The sequence below is a fragment of the Lissotriton vulgaris genome, chromosome 10, assembly GCF_964263255.1.
Source record: "Lissotriton vulgaris chromosome 10, aLisVul1.2, whole genome shotgun sequence".
NCBI classification, from domain to species: Eukaryota; Metazoa; Chordata; class Amphibia; order Caudata; family Salamandridae; genus Lissotriton; species Lissotriton vulgaris.
Window position 1 is genome coordinate 308,776,166 of NC_141698.1, and position 26,322 is coordinate 308,802,487.

At 42.6% G+C, this 26,322-nt stretch overlaps 1 protein-coding gene across 1 annotated transcript in view; it reads left to right on the forward strand.

The window, feature by feature from the left end:
* LOC147685167 (myosin light chain 1, cardiac muscle-like) overlaps nt 1–26,322 on the forward strand; it is a 269,006-nt gene that overhangs the window by 101,305 nt on the left and 141,379 nt on the right. Inside the window, exon 2 of the mRNA XM_086941075.1 lies at nt 11,008–11,035. Within this exon, the coding sequence (XP_086797201.1) occupies nt 11,008–11,035 (28 nt within the window). The remainder of the gene's footprint in view (nt 1–11,007; nt 11,036–26,322) is intronic.

Consider the following 26,322-nt stretch of genomic DNA (forward strand, 5'->3'; position numbering starts at 1 on the left):
TACTATAGAAGGGCAGGTTACAGGGCTTAATTTGTGCCGGGGCCTGCCGGTGCTTAGCACCGGCACCTAATTATCAGGGCCGGGTCTACAGTACAGTCACGCTGCTCAGTGCACCGTCAGTAATTGATGTATTTTTAAAGAGTCGTGGCACTACCACAGAGAGTGTGTGCTGTGCTGCTGCTGTAAGTGCTGCTGTCACTTAGTTACCGTCGTACTGGTTGTTGATGTTGTCAGAAGGAGACAGACTTAACAACACTCCCAGATACCCCACCTCCGATCCCTCAGAAATGACAGCGATGCTGAACATCACAAATGGATGCCACACCAGCCTTCAGTGCGTTTCAAAATACCATCAGCAAGAAAGCATGTGCACCTTTGCCACTATTGAATTGTATACATTTACTCAGCCACTCACTGGTTTGCCTAATAATATAGAGCTGATGATACTGCCAAAATGATGAGACGGATTGTATACCAGACATGGTCTGGGAGTTAGCTTTGCCCAATTGTGGCTAGAAAAAAGTGCAGGAATGCCATCACAGTACCGATATCTGTGGAAGACATTCTATTGCCATATTCATCTAGATTTGATGTCACACTTCGGTTATCATTACAAGTGGCCTGGGAAAGGCATCCGATTTTCTCCATCCCTGATGAAAATACTAATTTCGTGGAATTGGTAACTCTAAGGGTTGGAAAAGTACAAACCATTACAAATTGGACTCTCATGGTCCACTAAGAAGTAAGAATTACTGTCTGAATCAGTAATTCTGGGTCTGACTCCTCTGGTTAATCCTCATTTTGAGCTGGACTTTCACCAGGATTTTTCACCTGCTTAAGTGCAGGAGAAAGTAAAAAAGTAATATTTCTGATGCAGTAACTGTATACTCAGACATGAGTCCCTTTCTCACTGCTCCATCAGGATTCAAGCAAGCCGGGCCGAAGAGGCTGAAATGCCAGAAACCGGTCCCCGGTAGCTTGTCTCCTTTCTGGTAAAGAATTGGCTTGGTAGTTTAGTCTGCCCTGTTCCCATGATGCACTGGGCCAGGGACAGACTGATTTGCATATAGCCAGATTCTGAGCTGGGATGGGGCAGTGAGATAAATAACGGTGATGGATCAAGCCCTGATCTTTGGACTGGGTAAGAGTGGTCTGCTCAATTCAGACACTCTGTTCATCACCACCCCCTTTTGTAAATCGATTTTGGCCACTATAGGTGTGGCAGGGTATACTCAGACATGAGTCCCTTTCTCACTGCTCCATCAGGATTCAAGCAAGCCGGGCCGAAGAGGCTGAAATGCCAGAAACCGGTCCCCGGTAGCTTGTCTCCTTTCTGGTAAAGAATTGGCTTGGTAGTTTAGTCTGCCCTGTTCCCATGATGCACTGGGCCAGGGACAGACTGATTTGCATATAGCCAGATTCTGAGCTGGGATGGGGCAGTGAGATAAATAACGGTGATGGATCAAGCCCTGATCTTTGGACTGGGTAAGAGTGGTCTGCTCAATTCAGACACTCTGTTCATCACCACCCCCTTTTGTAAATCGATTTTGGCCACTATAGGTGTGGCAGGGTATACTCAGACATGAGTCCCTTTCTCACTGCTCCATCAGGATTCAAGCAAGCCGGGCCGAAGAGGCTGAAATGCCAGAAACCGGTCCCCGGTAGCTTGTCTCCTTTCTGGTAAAGAATTGGCTTGGTAGTTTAGTCTGCCCTGTTCCCATGATGCACTGGGCCAGGGACAGACTGATTTGCATATAGCCAGATTCTGAGCTGGGATGGGGCAGTGAGATAAATAACGGTGATGGATCAAGCCCTGATCTTTGGACTGGGTAAGAGTGGTCTGCTCAATTCAGACACTCTGTTCATCACCACCCCCTTTTGTAAATCGATTTTGGCCACTATAGGTGTGGCAGGGTATACTCAGACATGAGTCCCTTTCTCACTGCTCCATCAGGATTCAAGCAAGCCGGGCCGAAGAGGCTGAAATGCCAGAAACCGGTCCCCGGTAGCTTGTCTCCTTTCTGGTAAAGAATTGGCTTGGTAGTTTAGTCTGCCCTGTTCCCATGATGCACTGGGCCAGGGACAGACTGATTTGCATATAGCCAGATTCTGAGCTGGGATGGGGCAGTGAGATAAATAACGGTGATGGATCAAGCCCTGATCTTTGGACTGGGTAAGAGTGGTCTGCTCAATTCAGACACTCTGTTCATCACCACCCCCTTTTGTAAATCGATTTTGGCCACTATAGGTGTGGCAGGGTATACTCAGACATGAGTCCCTTTCTCACTGCTCCATCAGGATTCAAGCAAGCCGGGCCGAAGAGGCTGAAATGCCAGAAACCGGTCCCCGGTAGCTTGTCTCCTTTCTGGTAAAGAATTGGCTTGGTAGTTTAGTCTGCCCTGTTCCCATGATGCACTGGGCCAGGGACAGACTGATTTGCATATAGCCAGATTCTGAGCTGGGATGGGGCAGTGAGATAAATAACGGTGATGGATCAAGCCCTGATCTTTGGACTGGGTAAGAGTGGTCTGCTCAATTCAGACACTCTGTTCATCACCACCCCCTTTTGTAAATCGATTTTGGCCACTATAGGTGTGGCAGGGTATACTCAGACATGAGTCCCTTTCTCACTGCTCCATCAGGATTCAAGCAAGCCGGGCCGAAGAGGCTGAAATGCCAGAAACCGGTCCCCGGTAGCTTGTCTCCTTTCTGGTAAAGAATTGGCTTGGTAGTTTAGTCTGCCCTGTTCCCATGATGCACTGGGCCAGGGACAGACTGATTTGCATATAGCCAGATTCTGAGCTGGGATGGGGCAGTGAGATAAATAACGGTGATGGATCAAGCCCTGATCTTTGGACTGGGTAAGAGTGGTCTGCTCAATTCAGACACTCTGTTCATCACCACCCCCTTTTGTAAATCGATTTTGGCCACTATAGGTGTGGCAGGGTATACTCAGACATGAGTCCCTTTCTCACTGCTCCATCAGGATTCAAGCAAGCCGGGCCGAAGAGGCTGAAATGCCAGAAACCGGTCCCCGGTAGCTTGTCTCCTTTCTGGTAAAGAATTGGCTTGGTAGTTTAGTCTGCCCTGTTCCCATGATGCACTGGGCCAGGGACAGACTGATTTGCATATAGCCAGATTCTGAGCTGGGATGGGGCAGTGAGATAAATAACGGTGATGGATCAAGCCCTGATCTTTGGACTGGGTAAGAGTGGTCTGCTCAATTCAGACACTCTGTTCATCACCACCCCCTTTTGTAAATCGTAACTGCTTTTCCTGGCATCATTGGTATTATGAGGTTTCTCGTAATGGAGGCGACAGAAGCATGGCTTGAGATAGCTGGCTTGCTCCTAGTTTCATAGTTTGTTTTTAAGACCACTAAACCACTAGTAATCTCTCTTTAATGCTGTTGTTATTGGCTTCACGGGAAGCACCATATAATATTGCTGCTTTATTTACTACAAACGAGCCTTTGTATCTGCGGATCATGCTGTGATTCGAACTATCACAATAGGGGCTTGCTTGGGTCTTTTATCATGTTCCAACTCGTTTACAACCACACAAGGATAAAGTGTGAAAATGGAAATGAGGATTAGACAAAATGTGTCCCAACCAGAAATGAAATTCAACAGGGATATATGGACACCCACCGTCTTTTTTAATTTATATGTATCCTACTTCCTGTCTGCTTTGAGTACTTTCATATGATTGCCTCCAAATTTAGTTTGCTGAAAGTGCCTCTTGTTCATTTTGTTGGCAATTTGATATTTATTTCAGTTCCCAAAGGACTTATAACTCGCCCTTGAAGCAGTTGTGAACATTTCTCTGCTTAAAAGTTGAAAATAGAATGTTTGAATATAAACATCTTCAATGTAAAAAGACAGCTAACATTTGTAAGTGTGATGATGTGAGCGCCACATTAGAAATAAGCAAACACTTATTTTAGATTCATAGTTTATTCTAATTTGTCTTGCACAACACAGCTTTAACATGAAATCTTTACAACAAAAGGTTATCTGAAATGTAACACAATACATATTTAAAATTAAGGTAGGTCATTAGAACTACTGTTAGGCTTGCAAAACAAAATTCATCAGTGGAAGCAAGATGTCTGATAATGCTGGATTAATTGATTAAAACTAAGAGTAAAGTTTTGAGTTTACTCTTAAAATGGAGTAAGTCGAGTCCATCCAAACCACTCCATCTCTTGGTGCATGCCCACTATCAATCTCCAGAAAACTGTTAACTGTAGCAACCAAAATATTACAATTAAGACATGTTAGGAACTTGGACATACTCAGTAAAACCTCTGGAATGTTTTTACAGACTTCCTTAATTAATCCATGGTTATCCCTAAATATTAAATAGACACACAGGGGGATATGCACAAGAAAATGGCGAAGTGAGGCGTTAGCCACTTCTGAAACGCAAGACTGCACCTTATTTACAAGGATATGGTGCAGCCTTGCATTTCCCCCTGCGTTGACTCTACACTTAGCAGCGTAGCGCAAACGCAGGCACCCTTGCACCATAATGCAAGAATGTCTGCGTGCAGGGGAGGATTGTTTATGTGTAGGAAGGTGTTGCTTCCCAGCACATAAACAATCCTAAAATGCCATGTTGTCACTTTTATGTGCGCTGCTTCATGCAGCACACATGAAAGTCAAAAAACAGCATTTATTTTACAGATTGTTTATGTACAGGAAGGAAAACTTCCTGTACATAAGCAATCCATCGCAGTTTGCCTTTTCCACAAGGTAGCACACATTGAAAAAGCAAAAACCATCGAGAAATAATGCATTTCTCCTCGTTTTGCCAAGTTAAGACCAGGTGTTCCCTGGTTTTAATCTTGGCACTGCCTACTATGTACACTGCCATTGTACATAGGGGGCAGCGTAAAAACCAATGGGTGTTGCGGTGGAACACCCACCACAACACCCACTGCTCACCCCTTTCACGCTAACCATAGCGTGAAAGGGGGCCTGATTTACAAGGCAAGGTTACGCCATGTTAAGTGGCTTAATGCTGCTTTGTAAGTAAGGCTAAGCCCCTATCACTACCACCACTTCGGAAAAAGTGACGTTGTGGTGGCGATGGGGGCTTGGACATATGCCTCCCAGTTTCCTCACATTACCATTCAACTTAATTAAGTCATTTTGAAAGTTCAGATATTTGAAAGTTCAAATGGATAGGAAGGCAATGCAGCTGCCTTGCCATAGTTGGAGGCTCATTACGTGTTACCCACCCCATCAAGAACACAATATGAAGAGTAAAACTATGGATCTATTGTGGGTCTTCTACACCCTTTGTCTGCTGAAAGCAGTGGTAATGTCCCAGTGAAACTGTGGAGGAAAATGAGATATTAGTAGGGGAATTGGGTGTGGTATTCCAAACTCTCTTATAATTCCACATTTCATTACACTCAGGGCACACCAGGCAATGCACAGTAATCTCCTACCCAAGAACTTCCAATGTTCCTGTTTTTCCATTAGTTCTAGGAGATGAAGCCATACAGAGCCCTATACCAGGGTACTGATAATTAGTCCCAACCAATAAACAAGCATTGGAAAAGCCAATAGGTTTCGCCTATTTGAACATCCATTCCCACTTACACACCATAATATTGGACCCTTCAGATCTGTGGCACATACCTTAGGTGACAATAAGTACTGATGTTGAGCTCTACTTTAAGCCTATACTCAACAAAATCTAACTGTAGTGCAGCCACTTACATACATTCTTCTAATAGTATTTTATAGTTTTTGGGTGTCTCCGGGGGTCTTAGCAGACCAGAACCATTTATGGCAGATTGTACCCTGCATTGAGACAAGCTTTTTACAAGTTTGTCACACGATGTCTATACATCAGAGATTAATACTCATGACTAATTTGGAAAACCATTGCATACTCTAGGCCAGTGACCCTATATAATGAAGTCCCTTGGACTGCTGTTGGGGGACCAGGATTCAATGGGACCCTCAAAAGTCTGGGCCCCAGTGCACTGTGCCTGCTGCACCAACAGTAGCTATGCCCAGTATGGGTTTGAAGGTCCTCATGTATCTGAAGGAACTTAACACAAGCAGTGAAACATCTACTTTCATATAAAATACAAGCCGCGGTTGATGCCCATAGGACTGGCTTATAAGTGAAAGTGCCTCCTACACATAACAAAGAATCAAGCAGTTGTATGCTTCTGAAGGACACAAATGGGAGACACAAAACAATGTGTGGTAAAGAGCAAAGATTGAAATTAGGGAACAAAGTAAATCAGGGGTACTACACACTTCAGTTAGTAACTTCAGGAACGTTGAAACTAAATGCAGCAAATACAACTGATATATTATGTGTTTGGCCTTAAGTTCAGTCATTTTCCAGCACTAATCCTTAGAGATGGGTGAACCACTGAAAGATTGAGTTAGGCTCAAGCCTGAAGCCTGGACTGGCTCGGCTCTAGGTCCCGTTGGAACCTTGAACCCATAACAACCGAAACTTTCATATGGCTTCTGCCTGCCTCCTTCCCTGTACCCTAGATGCTGCGTTACGGCCAGAGCTTTCAACTTTGGAACTGGGGAATCATATTTGAGTCTCGATGTCAGCTCAAAAATATGTGCTTCTGGGTAAATCGCTTAATCTCCCCAATGCTATAAACAATTGACCATGTGTAATGTAACTGGTGCTCATCTTAAGCTCTATTTGGATCGAGTTTGCAGTCTATTAAAAACCGCAGAAAAGTCCACAACGTGGTAAAAACAAAGCTTTAACACAAGGAAAGACAAATAGATAGCCATTTGCTGGCTGATATGTACAAAGTGAGACCAGAAACCCTGGATAAATTGGGGTTCCTCACTTAAACTGTGTGATCTTAGACAAATATTTTATTGCAGCAAAACTTTCCTTTATTCATTATCTAAATGATGCACTTTCATATATGTGAGCTCAGAATACCAGTTGTACAAAAACCTATTGTAATTTATTTAATAGACTATTATGTTTCTCTATCACAATCTGGAGTTACAGAGTTTACATGACACTTGCCTTGCCTGTCAGTTCACTAACAGTTCATGGTTTAAAACCATCACTTTTAATAAAGAACTTCCTAGTGTATTGTTGACATATTAATGTATAAGCTTCCACATGTTGAAGAAAGAAACCTTTTTGCTTTTTTTAGAGTTTATCATATCTTATGTGATGTTTAGTGTATGATTTGTATACCAAACATGTATAGGGCTCATGCACAAGCTAAAAAACTACGACAGAGGCCCTCTCTCTTCCTTTGGTGGCTTATCCATCTCTGATAATCCCTACTACAGAAATGTCAAAAAAAGTCTGATGATTGTCAATTGTTTCCATGGTTTTTAAATACCACGTTATGAGTTTCTCAATCACCTTTTCCAATAAAACAAAGTACTGCAGACCACTTTTCTTTCATGTTTGTTGCTTCCAGGCATGGGTGGTACAGATAAGATTGGTGGGGCTGTGGGGTAGGGTGGGGGGGAGTCGACATTAGATGGGATAGGGAAAATAAAATAAATAAAACCACTTACCTTGTGCTCGCCGCATTGTGCTCGCTGCATCGCCGACTCGGCGATGCGGCGAGTGCAAAGTAAGTGGTTTTATTTATTTATTTATTTTATGTTCCCTATCCGTCGTATAGCAACTTCCCCCCAGCCATACCCCACCGCCCTTCAGCTCCCCCCTGTACCGGCCGCGCCTGCTTCCTTAAACATATATAGTCCCCAATGTTCACGAACTAAAGCACCCATTACGGGTCTGACATCAATCGATGCACAGTATCCAAACACTACAAAGAACGACAGTACTTACCATTTGTGCAAAAATATGATTAAAACATGTGTGTGTGAATATGCAATAAATGAAGCCCGAATTGCCTTCAGACTCTGTTACATCCTACATAACTGAAAGTAGAGCCCAAGCAAAGCATACCAAACCCACAAGATTACCCATAAAACTGAAAGGCAATCCACTTGGGTCAACACTGCCCTCCTCTAGATCTCATTGCACAGGCTCCAGCAAAAGGCAAGAGCCACCACCAGTTTGAAAACATTTCTTTTACTGAGGACTTTCACTACTGACAGCACTAAGATCACCCACCTTTGCCATAGGAGTGAAGTGCCGCGCTCCATATATAACTGATCCTTCTCTGACGACCAGTCATAAGATGCAGAGGGAATCCCTCTCACCACGCAGGGGCTGTTTAGGGAGATGCAATCTGTAGTCCTATGAGCACCGTCATTTAGACAATACAAATAAATGTAATTTATGTCAGTATTGTTATATCCCAACATTAAATTAAGATGAACCTAAAAACAGCTAAAATACTGGTGCCAACAACAGACATGACAATTGAGGGTTTGGATAACATGTTGTTCTCTTTCAGAGACAGTTACAAGACATGCTACAGTTTAGATGCATAGTTTCTGAGACATTGGCAGGGATACTGTTCTCCACGAAGTGTGCTCTTGTTTAAACAGCCACAGGAGCAGGGAGAAGTTTGGAACTGCTGGCTGCCTCAGTCATGTGGAATGCATCAGACGCCAGCTGCCTTCCATCAGGCTGTCAACACTCCCATTGTGTTAATGGGACAGGCAAGGAGGGCCATTGATGTCTTCAAGAACCTGAGTCACCGGTCACCACTTGTCCAAACCCTCCCTATGATCCTGAGATTTTCAGAAATGTGATGGTTTTGCAGATTATATTTTCTGAGAAAGCCCAAGCGGACTGCAAACTGCCTCATGCGTCTTACACCAGATACTCCTGTGGGGAAAGACCACTCAAACGAAAACAAGGAAGGAATGGACTGCAGTCACTGTTTGAATCGTAAAAATTAGCGATATTCCGGGTTAAATGGGCCTGCCCACGCCTCGATGCCCCTGGGCCACTGTAGCTGCTGCACAAGTGGATGAAACACTCCTGGTCCTGGTCTATATAGAAGACATTCTTTTTACAACCATGTCTGCAGACAAACTTTCCATGGCTGCATGATATGACATGATACCTTCTCTTCCCTTCGAAATATTCGCACTTTTAAGAATATTACGTGCTGGTCATTCTTACGGGAAAGTCAAACAAAAGCCCAGAGGTTCATCCAATATAGTTCCCTGCACCCCAAGCGTACAAAAGAGAGAGCTGACTAAAAACTCTGCAGCTGCTTTCGCAATTGTCTGATCCCCTTGACTGTATGTTTTTTTGTGAAATATGGTCTGTGACCAGTCAAATTGCTTTGTAAAATAAGTCATGACTGATCTAATATTTCCATAATTGGATACTTGCAGACGGGTGTTCTTTGCTTTGGAACTAGAGGCTTTATCAAGACACAGGAGGATCGGGCATTTGAAAAAAAATAAAAATCTGGCATTTTTCTTGGCCGCTTCAAGAGCACAGGAAGTGAAACCACGTAGCTCAACCTAAGTTTGGCTCAATAGTGAGATACAATTGAATGCTCCCAATGTCTCAAGCACATTTAGAATGCATGTCCCAAGTGGTAAATATTTTACCAGTATAACATTGAGCCATTATTTGAGCACGTAGCTATTGCCAATGCATGCGAGTGATGCTATACTGCTTGGGCCAGCGCCAGGTTTTCAACAAGCTCAGTAAAAATGGTGGTGACAGGATGACATTACCTTAATCAAGCACGCTTTCAATGTGTGTAGCCAGAGCAAGCAAAGTAAAATTCGACAGTAAGAACAGTAAACACGGTGCAGCCCAAAACCAATGAAAGAAGTTCCACCCACCAAAGCGGCAAATGGAAATGAGTACTTGGGCCACGGGAGACTGATAAGAGAAACACACAAGCAACAACAGGTAATAGACCGCTACAACTAATTGAAGCAAAGGAAAAGTTAAGTGGCAAGTACACTGACAAAGAAGAAGTAAAAGTGGGATCTAAGTACCTTTTAAGATATAATAAATACAATACATTTCACAAGCAAAGTGCAAGCGCTGTGCAGGAGAAACCTAAAAATACAGTGATGGAGATTTGTAATTACATTTTGCTTTGTTGACGGTAATATGTAATAAACTACAAGGACATGAGAGTGAGGAAATACTTTTAACAGTATGGTTTTTGGTATTTCACATGATTGAATGTGTCTGTGTGCTTATGCATATATACAGAATTTGCACCAATTCATTTGACACGGACCAGTGACCTTTACAAGTGGTGCTCCCTTCTCAAGAGTGTGTGTCCCAACCAGCTCTTAAGGATGCAGGAGATCCACAAATCTGTCTGGGATGGTTCCTCCACTTCCACATGCCACTCCCAACATGGAACCTACAGGCCTTCATGTATTGTACCATACACAGGCACACACACATCGATCTCGCAAATACACTCACACGTATGTTAAACAGCGCAACCAACTAACGTGATTTAGGCTAAGGGTGAGTTAGGTGCACAGCATGGAATTCACATTTGTCCAAATTTCTTAATTACAATAGTTTTAGACTAAAGATCCTATTTAAGCACTAGAAACTTTTATCTGAAGATACAAAAATGCCATTAGATATAGTTTCCCGAACTTAAGGGATCATTTGATATTACAAAATAAGAGTTTTCCTGAATGAATATGATCATTATCTAAGTTCTCTCTGCTGTTTCAGTGGAACAAGTATATGAGCTAGGAGATATCTGGATAATAAAGTGTGTTTTAGTGCCATTTTCTTTCAGCTTCAAAGTAAATTAATTGTGTCATGATTTTTCCTTTTATAGCTTTGCTGTGCATGTAGTAGTTTTTATTTATGGTGTTTATGAAGTACTGTTTTTGTGCACTTGATGTGTCTTGGCTACAATTCTTGAAAATATGACAACACCAAGCAGCAGAGCTTACATTTTCAAAAGTACTCAGCACTGGAGTCCTTCTATATAGACCCCTGTTACGTTAGCATGGTTTCAAATTCAAGTTATAGTAGTAAAGAAACTTTAGAAATCGATTAGTTGTTTTGTATCATAAACATTAACTAATGCTTTATTCATTTGATTTGCAGATTGAATTTACAGCAGATCAGATCGAAGGTAAGAATCAAATACGCATTTCGAGCCTTAGCTATGCATTTTCTGACTAGCCTTAATGAATTATGAATCCGTATCAATATTATATTTATAACTGATATTTTATTCATGCGGCAAAATAAATGTGAATGTTGCTTTAAATGTTAGGTACGTTCAATAACATTGAGCCACGTTTTAATGGTGCTCTGTAGGTGATAACTGCATTACCATGTAATTTAAAGCTGTATCTTTGATACGGTTGTACGATGGAACAACACAGGGAAATACAATGCATGCCTTAACCACACATTTCTTACCCAGCATTTGTTTACAATGTGTATGCTTTTACAGCATATGCCATTACCACGCATTATTTATATGTGTCAAAATAATGTATTTGTGAGGGGAAAGCCCCCCACATCCCGCAAATTACCTTAAATGTGTGATAAAGGCCCGCGTTGTGAAAACATACACATGGCAAAACATGCGTGCTGAAAAATGCATGGTAAAGGCAGAATGTGGTAAAAACCTCGTTGTAAAGGCTGTTTCCCTCTAATGCTACATATATGCCTTCACAGGCCAGCTGCAGGCAAGGATGGTGCTAGGTGGCAACACAAACATTCACCATGGATAGAGATATATGTAGCCCTAGCGAGATGAGATGGGACATAGAAAGAGATAGTCACACAGTTTCTGTGGTAAAAGGAAAATGAATCTTTCAAACTCTATATCAAGAGGGAAACAGCCTTTACAACGAGGTTTTTACCACATTCTGCCTTTAGGGCTACATATATCTCTATCCATGGTGTATGTTTGTGTTGCCACCTAGCACCATCCTTGCCTGCAGCTGGCCTGTGAAGGCATATATGTAGCATTAGATTGCTGCCATGCACAGCAACAACTCACAGTGACAGCTACCACCTTGAATGGTGCTTGCTCTTTCTTTCTTGGAAAGAGTCAGAGCAAAAGAGGCTCTCCTAAGGAATTGAAATGTCAGGCGGGTCATGTCAAGGTGTCAAGGATGCAGGGCGGAGATCATTTTTTTCAAACAAGGTAGGTTAAGTGAAAAGGGAGGTGAAAGAGAGTCCAAGCATATTTTATACATTTGTAAATATAGGAACCATCGAGGGAGAGAGACAGAGCGTGCAATGATTGTGGGACATCAGTTATTCTTTTTTTATTAAGTTCAAGGGACGCTCGGAGAAAGGTGAGGATGGCATTTTCTCAAGCACATTTATGTATATGATTTGGCTGAGGGGTGCGATCGGAAGAGTACAGGGAGGACATATGTTTCTAAAACATTGAAGGGCAGATTTACAAGAAACTGAAGCATCTGTAGAGATGCATCAGTTTCCCTGCACCAACCTATGATGCCTTTGCGCCACGATGGATGCGTTGTATTTACAAAACGGCGCACCATGGCGCAAGCATTTACAGATGCGTCAGAAATTTGGATACATCTGTTGGCGTAAAAGTCACGCATTGCTGGAGTCGTGTCGCAAGCATGACGCAACTCCATCAATGCATGTTGAGGCCTATACTTATTTTACTGCATCACTTCCTACACCTGCTTCAAGCAGGCATAAGGTTTTGACGCAGTGCAGTTCTCGAAGTGGTGCAGAGAAATCTTGTAGATTTCAATACATCACTTTTGCAGGGCTTTCCTGCGTGGTAATGCCCACCCTGCATACATTATACTGACGCAGGTATAATATGACGCAGGGCTTTCCAATCTGATGCATCTCCCTAGATGCGTCACGTTGTAAATCGGCCACATTGTTTACGACGCTGCTGTGTCACAAAAGTGATTCAGCGGTGGCGCAAAAGTTTTGCAAGGGGCTTGTAAATCTGCCCCTGAATATTTTGTAATTTCCAGTGCTTAATTTGATCCAGTGGGTTACGGTGCTCGGCACGGCACCTTATTGCCAACACCAGCGCCTATGACAACTGCCACATGGTCGAGCTTTTTATGTAATTTAAAGATACGCAAAACAACAGTTGTTTACTAATTCAATATACATTAAAAACAACTAATACCTGATCCCAAGCCGTTACTAGAGCTGTGGGGGCCTTGTGCAGTCTTAATTGTCACACTTGTAGGAGTGTGCCCGTTAGTAGTTGTGATGGCACTGCAATTAGCTGTGTTAACAATAGCTATGGGTGGTGCAAGCTAGAGTGGCCTCCTGACAAGGACACTCATGGGAACTTATTTTGTTTTACAAATTAAGCACTGAATGTACCTATAAGTTCTTCCCTCCTCAAAACCTTGTCGCTCATCCAATGGGGACAGGGGCTCCAAGAAACAATATAAAGAATCTAAAACTGTACAAGGATAGATACTAACATAGGTATGTTTTCCATGCTAACGTTTAAGTTACAATACAGACAACTCGAGCTTCAATATCATTATGTATAATGTGACTTGGCACTCTTCAGTAGCACAATAACACGGTTGTGGATGTCTAGCCATGTAGAATGCTATATACTCTGCATTGGGTGTATCACAAGGACTGCCTCTATATATGTCTTACGCTGCCTGTCTCCAATTTGTAAAAAAACAATGGTGTTTCACTTGGAAAGTAAGAGTAAGTGTCTTCCACCCGTCCTATCTCAGCTTTCGAAGGAATCTTAAAACTTGGCTCTTTTAGTAGCAAATGGTTCTTATACAGAGATATTGGTGGTAGTGTTTCTCAAGAAGAGAAAGCGTCCGCACCTGCTGTCAATACCGATTCTCACTGGAAAAGTTGTACGTGAAATATTTGAGGAGGTGCACTGAAAACCTGATAAAACACCCACCACCAGGGGTGTTAAACAAAGCAACAAATGCAAGTATCAAGAATCTAGGAAAACCAAGGTGAAGTAGTGTGGCTCACTGGTTAGAGGCGGCAGACCCGAGAGCAGAGGACGGCCCGGGACCAGGGTTCGATTCCTGGCGCGGCAGGTTTCTGGACCAGGGTCAGCGGACTCGATAATTCTCTCGCCTCGGTGCCCACTCTGATCAGCGATCACACTCGGCAACTCTGGGCATTAGCTTGCCTCATCTTCACTAACGGCCCCACCAGACCGCCGGGGATGCCTGGTCTCACCCTGGAGATACCCATTAAGGGACCATCTCTCAGGGAAGCCAGGAAGGGTTTCGCAGCGGTCGAAGCGCCTTGGGACCCTACGGGTAAGTAGTGCGCTATATAAATGCCTATACATTTACATTTACAAGTTACTCAAGCACTCTCTAAATTGTTCTTTTTAAGGAAAATTTCCGCTATATTTATGTAAAGTATTAGTTTTGATGGTTTTTACACCACTGTCAATAATAAGTTCATTTGCAGTTCAAAGGCTTCAAAGTATGGATCCAAAACAGTCGTTGTACTTCAAAATCTTTATTTTCAAACACATTAAAAGTTTTCCAGCTTTGCACCGCCGACACGTGTTTCGCCTCCTCTGAGGCTTTTTTAGGGCTGGAAGCATAAAAATCACAATAAGTATTTCTAATAAATGTAAACTAAATATGTACAATTTCCCTAATTTCATACAATAAAATACATGGTCTCATATTTACAAATTTACAAAACCTTCAACAGTCTGTCCCAAGAAAAACCACTAAAGAACGGACAACTCATACTTCATGTGAACTCTTCTAAATAATGCTGATATTGCAAAATAGTCAATGACATTATATTTTCTAGTACAAGAGTTATGCGATACAGTACATTTCAAAAAATCATGCTTACAGTCCCCTAATATTTTCTAGTGTAGAAGTTATGCGATACAGTATATTCCATTTGATATTTTAAAACTCATGCTCACAGTCGTCTCCCATTTGGAGAATAAGGATCTTCATCCAGACCCGCCCTGGGAGAATGAATCACATATCAATCTTTCCAATATATAAACACATTCCAAATTATTGAATCGCACTTTCTCTATAGTTGCGATTCAATAATTTCTAAAAGTGCCCTTTTCTTTACACATTTTCATTCTACTAGGATTCCAATTTTCAGCACCATAAATTTCATCCTAAACATCTCTTTGATGAATAAGACCCTTCCGACTATTACATCTGACAAGAAATTTTATTGGTAGGTCTATATTTGGAATGTGTTTATATATTGGAAAGATTGATATGTGATTCATTCTCCCAGGGCGGGTCTGGATGAAGATCCTTATTCTCCAAATGGGAGACGACTGTGAGCATGAGTTTTAAAATATCAAATGGAATATACTGTATCGCATAACTTCTACACTAGAAAATATTAGGGGACTGTAAGCATGATTTTTTGAAATGTACTGTATCGCATAACTCTTGTACTAGAAAATATAATGTCATTGACTATTTTGCAATATCAGCATTATTTAGAAGAGTTCACATGAAGTATGAGTTGTCCGTTCTTTAGTGGTTTTTCTTGGGACAGACTGTTGAGGGTTTTGTAATTTTGTAAATATGAGACCATGTATTTTATTGTATAAAATTAGGGAAATTGTACATATTTAGTTTACATTTATTAGAAATACTTATTGTGATTTTTATGCTTCCAGCCTTGAAAAAGCCTCAGAGGAGGCGAAACACGTGTCGGCGGTGCAAAGCTGGAAAACTTTTAATGTGTTTGAAAATAAAGATTTTGAAGTACAACGACTGTTTTGGATCCATACTTTGAAGCCTTTGAACTGCAAATGAACTTATTATTGACAGTGGTGTAAAAACCATCAAAACTAATACTTTACATAAATATAGCGGAAATTTTCCTTAAAAAGAACAATTTAGAGAGTGCTTGAGTAACTTGGTTTTCCTAGATTCTTGATACTAGCAAATGGTTCTTGACTGCTCCTTTTCTAGAAATTTGTGTGCTAGGTGCCGGGAAACCCTTTTTGGGTAGCTGCGTGCGTTACAAAACTAATTTAATAATAATAATGTAATAATAATACTACTGTGACTTGATACCGGTGCAAGATCACACTGGCAGCGTGAATACCACCAGAATAAAATGGCAGCTGAAATGATAGTCCAGGTGGGCCTTCAAGGACATGTCATTTGTGGCAACCCAAGACTTTTTTGCTGACATACTAGGAGTGTGTTTTATGACCCTCAGGACGATTGCACCCTTGAGCATGTATATCCTATAGTCGGCCATTACTACTTCCCTTGGCATCATTAGCTGTCTCGATTTTGCCCTTATTAACGAATGAGTAGTGAATCCACTGGGTGGTTTTTAAGCTATCTTGGAAAAATGTGGGCCTGTAGAAAAAACGGCATGCCTCTCTAGCCCATGTGGTTAGGAAACGTTGAATGCTAGCTGGTTAACTCCAGTACAGTCTGTCCAGAGAGGGGCAAAATGTGTTTCTCCCAAAAACTTTTAACCAGCAATGCAATGAGTGAATCGATCACTCATGCTTTCTCTGTCGGTCAAGTTAAATAAAGGGAAAGCAAACTGCTATCTGGTTAAGGTACTGCGATTTATTGACGGATAATAGGTTGATTCCAGGATTTATGGAGCAGGTGAGAAATGAATCCTTACCCATGTGGAAAGAAGCACATCGAGCGATCAATAAGGAAGTAGTGGCGAATGTGCACCTATTATACATTCATTCTTGGATGCCAGCTGGAAATATTAGGATAGCGAAGACTCAATGAGAATCTGACAGACACATATTAAAATACGAACACGTGTTGTTTAGGGGATAGTGAATTTCACTTGCATGTTTTGAATTTAGAGTTTAGTGTTTTGTGATAAAAGACCCTTTGGACATGAAGGAAGTGCTAGTACAGCATCCACCATAGCACCAAATGATGGGCCTGTTTTTACTGCTGCTGTAGTAAGAGCAGTAAAAGTGAACTTACGTTTTTTTTCTGCTCTGATGTCAGAAAAATGCTTAGCCAGGGTTCAATAGGAGCTGTGCGGGTTTTTTCCACATGAGAATATACCAAGATTTCTGGTTTTATTACGCTCATGATGACGGTAACTTTATCTAAGAAAATGTATTGCAGTAACTGAAGCAGCCACATGCCCTGCACTAGCCTAGTTTATTGTGTGATTTACAGAGGTTGTGTAGACACAGGTATCGCATGAGACCTGTTATACACAAGTGCAAACCTCACAGTCCTTTACCTCAAACAGTGGACTCTCACGAGCTATATGATGGGATTTGTACTTGTAGGCACCTGGTGTAAGGAGGATTTCGCTTTATTAAATATTCATTGTAAGAGCCCTAGTTTTCACGTGGATTCCCCCCTCACATAATACATGTAAACCCATAAAGCTCCTAGGAATTAGGCATTTTAAGCAAAGAAAAATGCATGATTATGCCCATTGCTTATTTCAAATCCGTTATTTGGATGTTCCCATGTCAATTTGTGGGTGTTTCTTTTTCAAACCTTAGTAACATTGAGGAGCATGTTTACAAGCCCCGATTGCCCCCACATGTACCTTTTAACCCCTTCCCTGCGGGGTTGTTTCCCCCGCTGTGCTGGGGGCGGCGCGTACAGCGCCCCCATGCTCATGACGAGGTCAGCTCGTCATGAGCTACGGTGTTACGGTGCTCATGACGAGCTGAGCTCCTCATGGCCACACCCGTTCCAATGGAACGCTCAGCACAGCAGGTGAATCAGCCCAGCATGCGACCGTTCCACGGAACGGGCAAGATCATGACGAGCTCAGCTCGTCATGAGCACCGAGGCGCCGGAAGTTCATGACGAGCTGACCTCGTCATGAGCACTCAAAGGGTTAAAGATGTTGTGGTGGTGCTACGGGCTTTCCCTTATATACAAGGCTGTGTTAAGACACTTAATGTGACTTATCTCTGCCTTGTAAATAAGACCCCCTTTCATGCTAAACCTAGCATGAACTGGAAGGGCAATGGGTGTTGCTGTGGGCGTTCCACCGCAACACCCATTGATTTTGGCACTACCCCATATTTACTAGGGTGGCGTACATATGGGGCAGCGCCAAAATTAAGACCAGGGAAACCTGGTCTTACCCTGGCGAAACGAGGAGAACTGTTTAATTTGTCCTTGTTTATTGCAGCTTCCATGTGTGCTACGTTGTGCAGCACACATGAAAACAGCAAAACACAATTGATTGTGTATGTGCAGGAAGGTGTCGCTTCTTGCCCTTAAACAATCATAAAAAAATGACGTTATGCAACTTCTGTGTGTGCTGAATTAAGTAGCACACATAGAAGTTTCAAATTACCATTTCAGATTGTTTATGTACAGTAAGGGACACCTTCCTGCACATAAACAATCACTCCCTTCAACGCATTCACCATTGCGCTATGATGCACGGGTGCCTGCGTTGGCGCTAGGCAGCTAAATTTAGCACCAGTGCCGGGGGAAACGTATGGCTGCACCATATTCTTGTAAATATGGTACAGCCCTTCATTTCTAAAGTGATGGGGCGTGTCGTTAGCGTTCTTGGATTGAAGACATACTTCTCCACTTTCCTTGTAAATATGTCCCAAAGTTTTGTCATTCATGACATTCATGGACATATTTGCACATTTTGTTTTCCATCTTAATAAGAAACCCAAACTCCGTGTGGTACCAGAATATCATAGGCAGAATATCGCCTTGCAGGAATATTGTGTCTGAAATATAATTTACAAAATTATTGCGCCATTGGAATTAATAATAGGACATGAACATTCATTGTGATAATATTTTTGTAAACGATTTGAAGGACATGACACTCACAGTTGATATCTTTGCATACAATATTCTGACAGACAACACCGGGCTATTACAGATAATGCACTGTCCCCAGGGCAGTCCTGGATTTACAGCTCACCCAGGTGGTTATGGGGAGAGGGTTTAGGGAATGGACACAGCACATTAGTGATAGCTCGGGCGGCTTTTAATGTAGCTCCTTCGTCTTTTATAATCCAGGCAGCACCTGCCTGGTGTACAAAGTGGTAGCAGATGTACTCCTAGATGGGAAAAGTGAGTGACTTCACCCGCACTTATTGGGACATCTGGGGAGCCCATGTAGCCCCAATTGCCCACTTTCAGAGGGTCCTGGAGGGTGGGGCACATTGACTGTGCGCTGCACCATCTATTTTGTGGTGGACTGTTAGAGGGCTCTCTGGAAACATCTCTGCCTCTGCATTCATGCTTGTAACATGGCGCAGTGCAGATGCAAAATATTTCCTTCATGTGAATAGGCCCATGACCCCATTAAAATGAAAGAATGCCCCTTCAGGATCACTCTGGTGGCACATGTGTGCCAGCACGGTCTGAATGACAAAAGAGCATCTGTGGCCCCTCGGTAATGCCTAATTATCCGGGGTGCCTAGAACGTGGGTGCACACTTCCTTTTTTTTTTATATATATCTTTATTACATTTTTTTCCCTTTACTTAGCCCCCCCTTCACTCCCCGCAGTGACGGACAGGTAAACCATAAAACACATTGTCTTCATGAGCATTGCAATGTAATTTATCATAATTATATAATGAAAAACATTTTAGAATACAATTCCCAGAAGCAAGTATACTATTTAGGAGGATAAAGAATAAAAGAAGAAGGCCACAGGAGGATAATATCCAGAGAAACTAGTTAGAAAACAGAGAGAAGACAGAGAGCAAGGGCATAATACAATACCATTGTATTTCTAATTTTGTATGGCACACCATTGTGTGAGAGGTGTCCAGATCCTAGGCCCCCTTTTTGCAGCGCTGTTTACCTTTCCGTTTGTATATGGCTACCTCAATGTTGTGCATGGCCAATAGCCTAGCTAACCTCTGTTGGAATGAGGGTGCTATAGGATCTAGCCATGCAGATGCGATACATAGCCGCAAAACCGCCTTTGCAACAAATATAAGCTCATTGCCACTGCCGGGGTTATCTGGGTCGTCTGACCCTAATAAAATTACCTCATTTGACAAAGTGATCTTTCTATAGAGAACAGAAGTAAAAAAACTCTCTATTTCTTGTATTAAAGATATTAGTGCTGGACAGAAAGCGAAGTTATGAATAGAGTCAGCATTGAATAGTTGACACCTCGGACAGCATGTCCCTTTACCAGTTCCCCACTTAGCGATTTTATCTGGCGTATAGTATGGAAAGAAACAGGTTTTATAAAATTGTGCCTGAAACTTGGTGGAGGTAAGAATAATTTGAGCTAGCTGGTAAGTATGTAAAAATCCCTTGTTTGATATCTCAAGTATGCTTTGCCACTTCAGTGATGTTTTATCTAATTCATCCGGGAATATTGTCATCAGAGAGGCATAGACACCTCCAATAGTGTAGTCGCTAGTGTGAATGATTGATTCCACCAACATTGACTTTTTCCCTAATGTCTTCCCCCCAGGCTTGCGGAGTAGAAAGTCCTTGATTTGGAGGTATTTCAAAAAGGCACGCCCATCTAGATGGAATTCCTCTTTCAGAGCTTCAAAGGATTTAATCCCCTGTGATGTAAACAGGCATCCTAGCTGAATTATTCCTGTCCTGTACCATTTGTTTATGCAGTTATCCCTGAAGATAGTTGGTGGGAGAATTGGGTTATCCATTACAGGCGTATAATGTGAAATTTGCCCTATTTCTAGTATTTTCCTTACTGCTTTCCATACCTTAAAGATGCTATATAGTGTCTTGAATGTAACCTTTTTATGGTAGCTATCATGTAAATGCCTAAACAAATACCCTTGACTTGAGTTGCCCAAAAGCAGCTGGAATATAGATGGTGTATGTTCAACAGCACTTATTTCATCAGTCCTCATATTTTGTAGTAGCCCCCTCCTGTAGAGTAGTACTGCCGCCCAGTAGTACCTTCTTAGGTTGGTAAGAGCGAGCCCACCTCTATCCTTGGGGAGGGTGAGGAATTTATAGGCTCGCCGGGGTTCGGCGTATGCCCAGATAAATCTTGAAAATGTGCGCTCAAGTGCAGTAATCCGTTGGTTTGAAAATTCGAGACAAATAGCCCTAAATAAACATAAGATTTTCTGTATTGAGCACAGCATTGGTTTAACGTTAATATCCACCAATTCCTCAAGATCTGAGGAGATTGTAACTCCCAGGTATGTCGCTTTTCCCACCACTCTAGGATTGTACACCATGCTTTTTTGGTTCAGGACAATCTGCGTCTTTTCTTGATTGAGTGCGTAGCTAGAGACTAAGCCTTATTTACAAGCTTCAGTCTCAATTGAATGCATTGCTATCGTAGGATCAGTAGAAACGATAGCAATGTCGTCTGCATATGCTAAAGTTTTTGTGGAGTGTCCCTGTGATATGATAGGAGTGATTTCATAGTTCTTTTCTAGGCAGCAGATAAAAGGATCAATGTATATTGTGAAGAGCAATGGTGAGCATGGGCAGCCCTGGCGTGTTCCTCGGATGATAGCAATTTCCTTAGTTAAGCTTCCATTGACCAATACTACAGCCTTGGGATTAACGTACAATTTCTGTATGGCCTGGATGACACCTGTTTAGAATCCTACCCTTGCCATTGCCCTCCAGAGAAACTGCCAGGAGACCCTGTTGAACGCCTTTCCACGCATCAAGAAGGATCAGTTCCATAGTGTGTCCTGCAGTCTCTGTTCCATCAAAGAGCGTGATAACTCTCTGGATGTGGTTTATTGTTGATCTCTCCGGAACAAAGCCATGTTGGCTCTTGGCCATCACTTTATGTATCATAGGGGCTACCCTGTTTGCTAAGATCTTTGAATACATTTTTGAATCTGTATTGATAAGAGTTATGGGGCAATAGGATCCTAGGTGTTCTGGAGGTTTATTTCTTTTAGGGAAAATAACAGTTTTTGCGCGAGACCAAGAATTAGGAGGCTGTCCACCGGTAAATATATGTATGATCAGATCAGTAAAGAAATGCTTAATTTACTCTACAAATCCATATCCATACTAATATAAAAAAGAGAGAGCCCAAACCTTTGAGGCGGGTAATCTCAGGAACCATAGCACTAATCACAACACCCAATACAGAGTTGGAAAGGGCAGTTGCAGCAGAAGGACATAGGCTATGCAGACGCCCGTCATATACATTTAAAAGGTAAAAGAACCGTGCCAGCAAAGTAGTCCCTTGTGGGCGTGTCTGCGTTGTGCTGTGGGCGAGTGCTGCGGGCGTGACAAACGCTGGGGGTGTGTGGTACGTTCGGCCCTTCATGCCATGTCTCATATCGTGTGCTGTGGGCGTGTGCTGGGGGCGTGGGCGTGTGCGGGCGCGGGATTACGGAAAAAAAGCGAGATTTGTGCCCAATATTTCATTGTTTTTTCATCTCAGGTTCTGTACATTATAGCTCCGGGGGTCCACCTGCTCCCTTTAAATACCCCTGCACCTCATTATCATAACCCACCCTTACTGCTTAAAATACCCCAACACCCTTAAACACTAACCCATATTAACCCTATAAATATACCCTGTACCCCAAATCCCAAACCTATCCCTAAACCCTAAAAATACCCCTGTACACCAAAACCCAAACCTAGCCCTGAACCCTATAAATACCCCTGTACCTCAAAACCCAAACCTACTCCTGAACCCTAAAAATACCCATGTACTCGAAACCCAAACCTAGCCCTGAACCCTTAAAATACCCCTGTACCCCATAACAAAAACCTACCCCTGAACCCTAAAAATACCCCTGTACCCCTATACCCATACCTATCCCTAAACCCTAAAACTACCCCTGTACCCCATAACCCAAACCTATACCTGAACCCTTAAAATACCCAAACACCCCAAAACATATACCTCAGTACCCCAAAACATATACCCCTACACCCATACTTACCTTATCCAAACATTTTAAAAAACCATGCTTTTACCATTCATGCATTTACAACGAATTTCGTTGTAAATGTATGCGTGGTAAAAGCATATAAAATGTAATGCCATGCGTTATAATGGCATTGCGGAGTCATGGTACTTTCGTAATGAAAGTATGCGGCGTGATGGTATGCGGAAAGAAAGTTACGGAATAATGGGTGTTTACCCTCCCCCGGTAAGTACATTGGTGGCACGGCGGCCCACATCTCCAGCAACATACTCATATTTTTTCACCACCGATTTGAAAAATGCACAGGTCTCCCTCATTGATGGCCAGCACCAACATACACTGTTAGACCCACCTCCCGCCACAAGTTCTAGAATTGCGAACTTTAGAGCTGGGGAGCTACGTTTGAATCTCAGCATCAGCTCAACATCCTGTGATTCCAGGCAAATCGCTTTGTCTCCCCGTGCCTACCACAAATGAATGTGTTCTTTTGTAATGTACATTGTGCTCATGCCATGTTGTCGAGTTCGCACTATATAATATTGCGAGGAAAAATATAGTAGGGAAACTCGAGTTCACACACTACGGAACGCGCACTCTTAAGTGCATCAGCAGTGCACTGTGAATCGGAGGGTTTCACAGGCTTGTCACAGATAAGAAATGCTATCAAAACGAAATCCTACAAAACGATATACTACTGGCCGGCAGCAATTCATACCCGGACAATGTCGGGACGGGCTGCTAGTATACCATAAAACTCTGAAGGAATGCTATCTATTCCGGTGGCTTTCCCTTTTAGAATACTTTTGACAGCGGTTAGAACTTCTTCTATGCTAGGGGATTCTTCCAATACATTCTGGTCATTTTCCTCAAATCTGACACCTTCTCCACTCTCCAGATACCTCTCTATTTCAGCTGCATCCCCCCTACCATCTTCAGTATACAAATCTCTGTAGAACTGCCAAAAGGCTTCTTTGATAAGCTCTGGGTCTTTTAGTTGTCCCGCTACTGGATCATCAATTTCCCTAATTAAATTGGAGTTGGTCTGTTGTCGCATTCGAACTGCTAATTGGTGACCCACTTGTTCATTGACTTCGTATACAAATTGTTTTCTAGCTGTAGCTTTCCGAATTGCTTTGTCTGTAAAGATGTTAATGATAGCTGCTTTAGCAATTGCAACATGAGTTAGGATGCTGGAGATTTCTACAGTTGTGTCTCCCCCACTAGTGGCTCTGACCAATTTTTCTTCAGCTAGCCTAAGTTCATCCTGTAGGCTAGGCATGGTTTCCCTTTCTTGCTTGTTTGACCTTAGTGAGTACTGCAACGTCTCTCCCCAGATCCAGGCTTTCAAGGTGTCCCACACAATATCTATTGAAGCGCTGCCGATATTTTCATCTAAAAAATTGGGGATCCAATCTCTCATGTGGAGACAGTATTTAGGATCGCTCAGTAGAGCTTTTTCAAATGTCCAGAGAGTAGGCTCTGCTTTTGCGAGTCTAACAGTTAAGGTACACCAAAGGGGATTGTGATCAGATGAAATTCGGGCATTTTTCCATTTGGCAGTTGTTTTTAAGTGAATTTGATAAAAAAATATAATCTATTCTTGCATGTATGCGGTGTGGATTATAAAAAAAGGTATACCCAGAGTCATTAGTCTTGGATGTCGGCCAGCTATCAACAAGTCCATGTACAACACACATATTTCTTAGGGAACAATATACCTTGGTTTACATCCCTTGTATAGCCAGTCATCTTTCAAAGACCAATCGTCAGGGAGGTTTATGTTGAAATCCGCACAGACCATTAACAGGAGAGGCCAGTGTGAAAGCTCATTAGAGATTTCATCAAAAACCTCTGGGTCGTCTGTATTGCTCCCATATATAGCGCATATAGTCAATGTTTGACCCATTTGATATTGGCATTCAGTGATAGCCCATCGGCCAAATTTGTCAGTTTTAGAATAACTAAAAACATACCCACTACCTTTAGTCAAAATAGCGACCCCCGTACCCGAGCCCCTTGTGAAGTAGCACACACCAATTTGTACCCTAGTGTATTTAACAGATGGCTCTGAGATCCTTCAATGTGCTTCTCTTGAATGCATACAATATTCGCCCCCCAGTTTTGTAAACCAATTGCGACTGTTTGCTTTTTTTAGGATCATTCAAGTCACATATATTTAAGGATAGTATTTTTAGCCCACCCATATTTTTAACGGAGCTGTCCCAGAGATATCAGTACGATTATGCAGTTTATAACATTGTTTATAACATTGTTTACTCTTATACCTTTCCCTCTGCCTTTTTGTATCCCTTTAATGCATGTTTCTGTTTGACATGGATACTGCTAACCTGCTCGTCACACCCACTCCGCCCTCCCGGAGATCCTCCCCCATCCTCCACCAATCTTGGAGGTCACCTGGCTGCAGTGCAAGGGGTTTGACGTCTGTCCACCAATCCCTCTGTGAGCCCCCTAAGCACCCCCCTGTGTGAGTAAAAACCGGCATTGTTATAGTGGCTATGAGCAAAAACCAGCTCGTATGTGGCGTATTTAAAGACATTTTTAAGCAGGGAATTTCAAGCTAAGAGAGTTCCCCATATTCCCATAACATATTCCCATAACACATCTAGCCACTATGATAATACAATTCAGAAAAGGGGGTGGTGATGAACAGAGTGTCTGAATTAAGCAGACCACTCTTACCCAGTCCAAAGATCAGGGCTTGATCCATCACCGTTATTTATCTCACTGCACCATCCCAGCTCAGAACCTGGCTATATGCAAATCAGTCTGTCCCTGGCCCAGTGCATCATGGGAACAGGGCAGACTAAACTACCAAGCCAAATCTTCACCAGAAAGGAGACAAGCTACCGGGGACCGGTTTCTGGCATTTCAGCCGTCTTCGGCCCGGCTTGCTTGAATCCTGATGGTGCAGTGAGAAAGAGACTCATGTCTGAGTATACCCTGCCACACCTATAGTGGCCAAAAACGATTCAGAAAAGGGGGTGGTGATGAACAGAGTGTCTGAATTAAGCAGACCACTCTTACCCAGTCCAAAGATCAGGGCTTGATCCATCACCGCTATTTATCTCACTGCACCATCCCAGCTCAGAACCTGGCTATATGCAAATCAGTCTGTCCCTGGCCCAGTGCATCATGGGAACAGGGCAGACTAAACTACCAAGCCAATTCTTCACCAGAAAGGAGACAAGCTACCGGGGACCGGTTTCTGGCATTTCAGCCGTCTTCGGCCCGGCTTGCTTGAATCCTGATGGTACAGTGAGAAAGGAACTCATGTCTGAGTATACCCTGCCACACCTATAGTGGCCAAAAACGATTCAGAAAAGGGGGTGGTGATGAACAGAGTGTCTGAATTAAGCAGACCACTCTTACCCAGTCCAAAGATCAGGGCTTGATCCATCACCGTTATTTATCTCACTGCACCATCCCAGCTCAGAACCTGGCTATATGCAAATCAGTCTGTCCCTGGCCCAGTGCATCATGGGAACAGGGCAGACTAAACTACCAAGCCAATTCTTCACCAGAAAGGAGACAAGCTACCGGAGACCGGTTTCTGGCATTTCAGCCGTCTTTGGC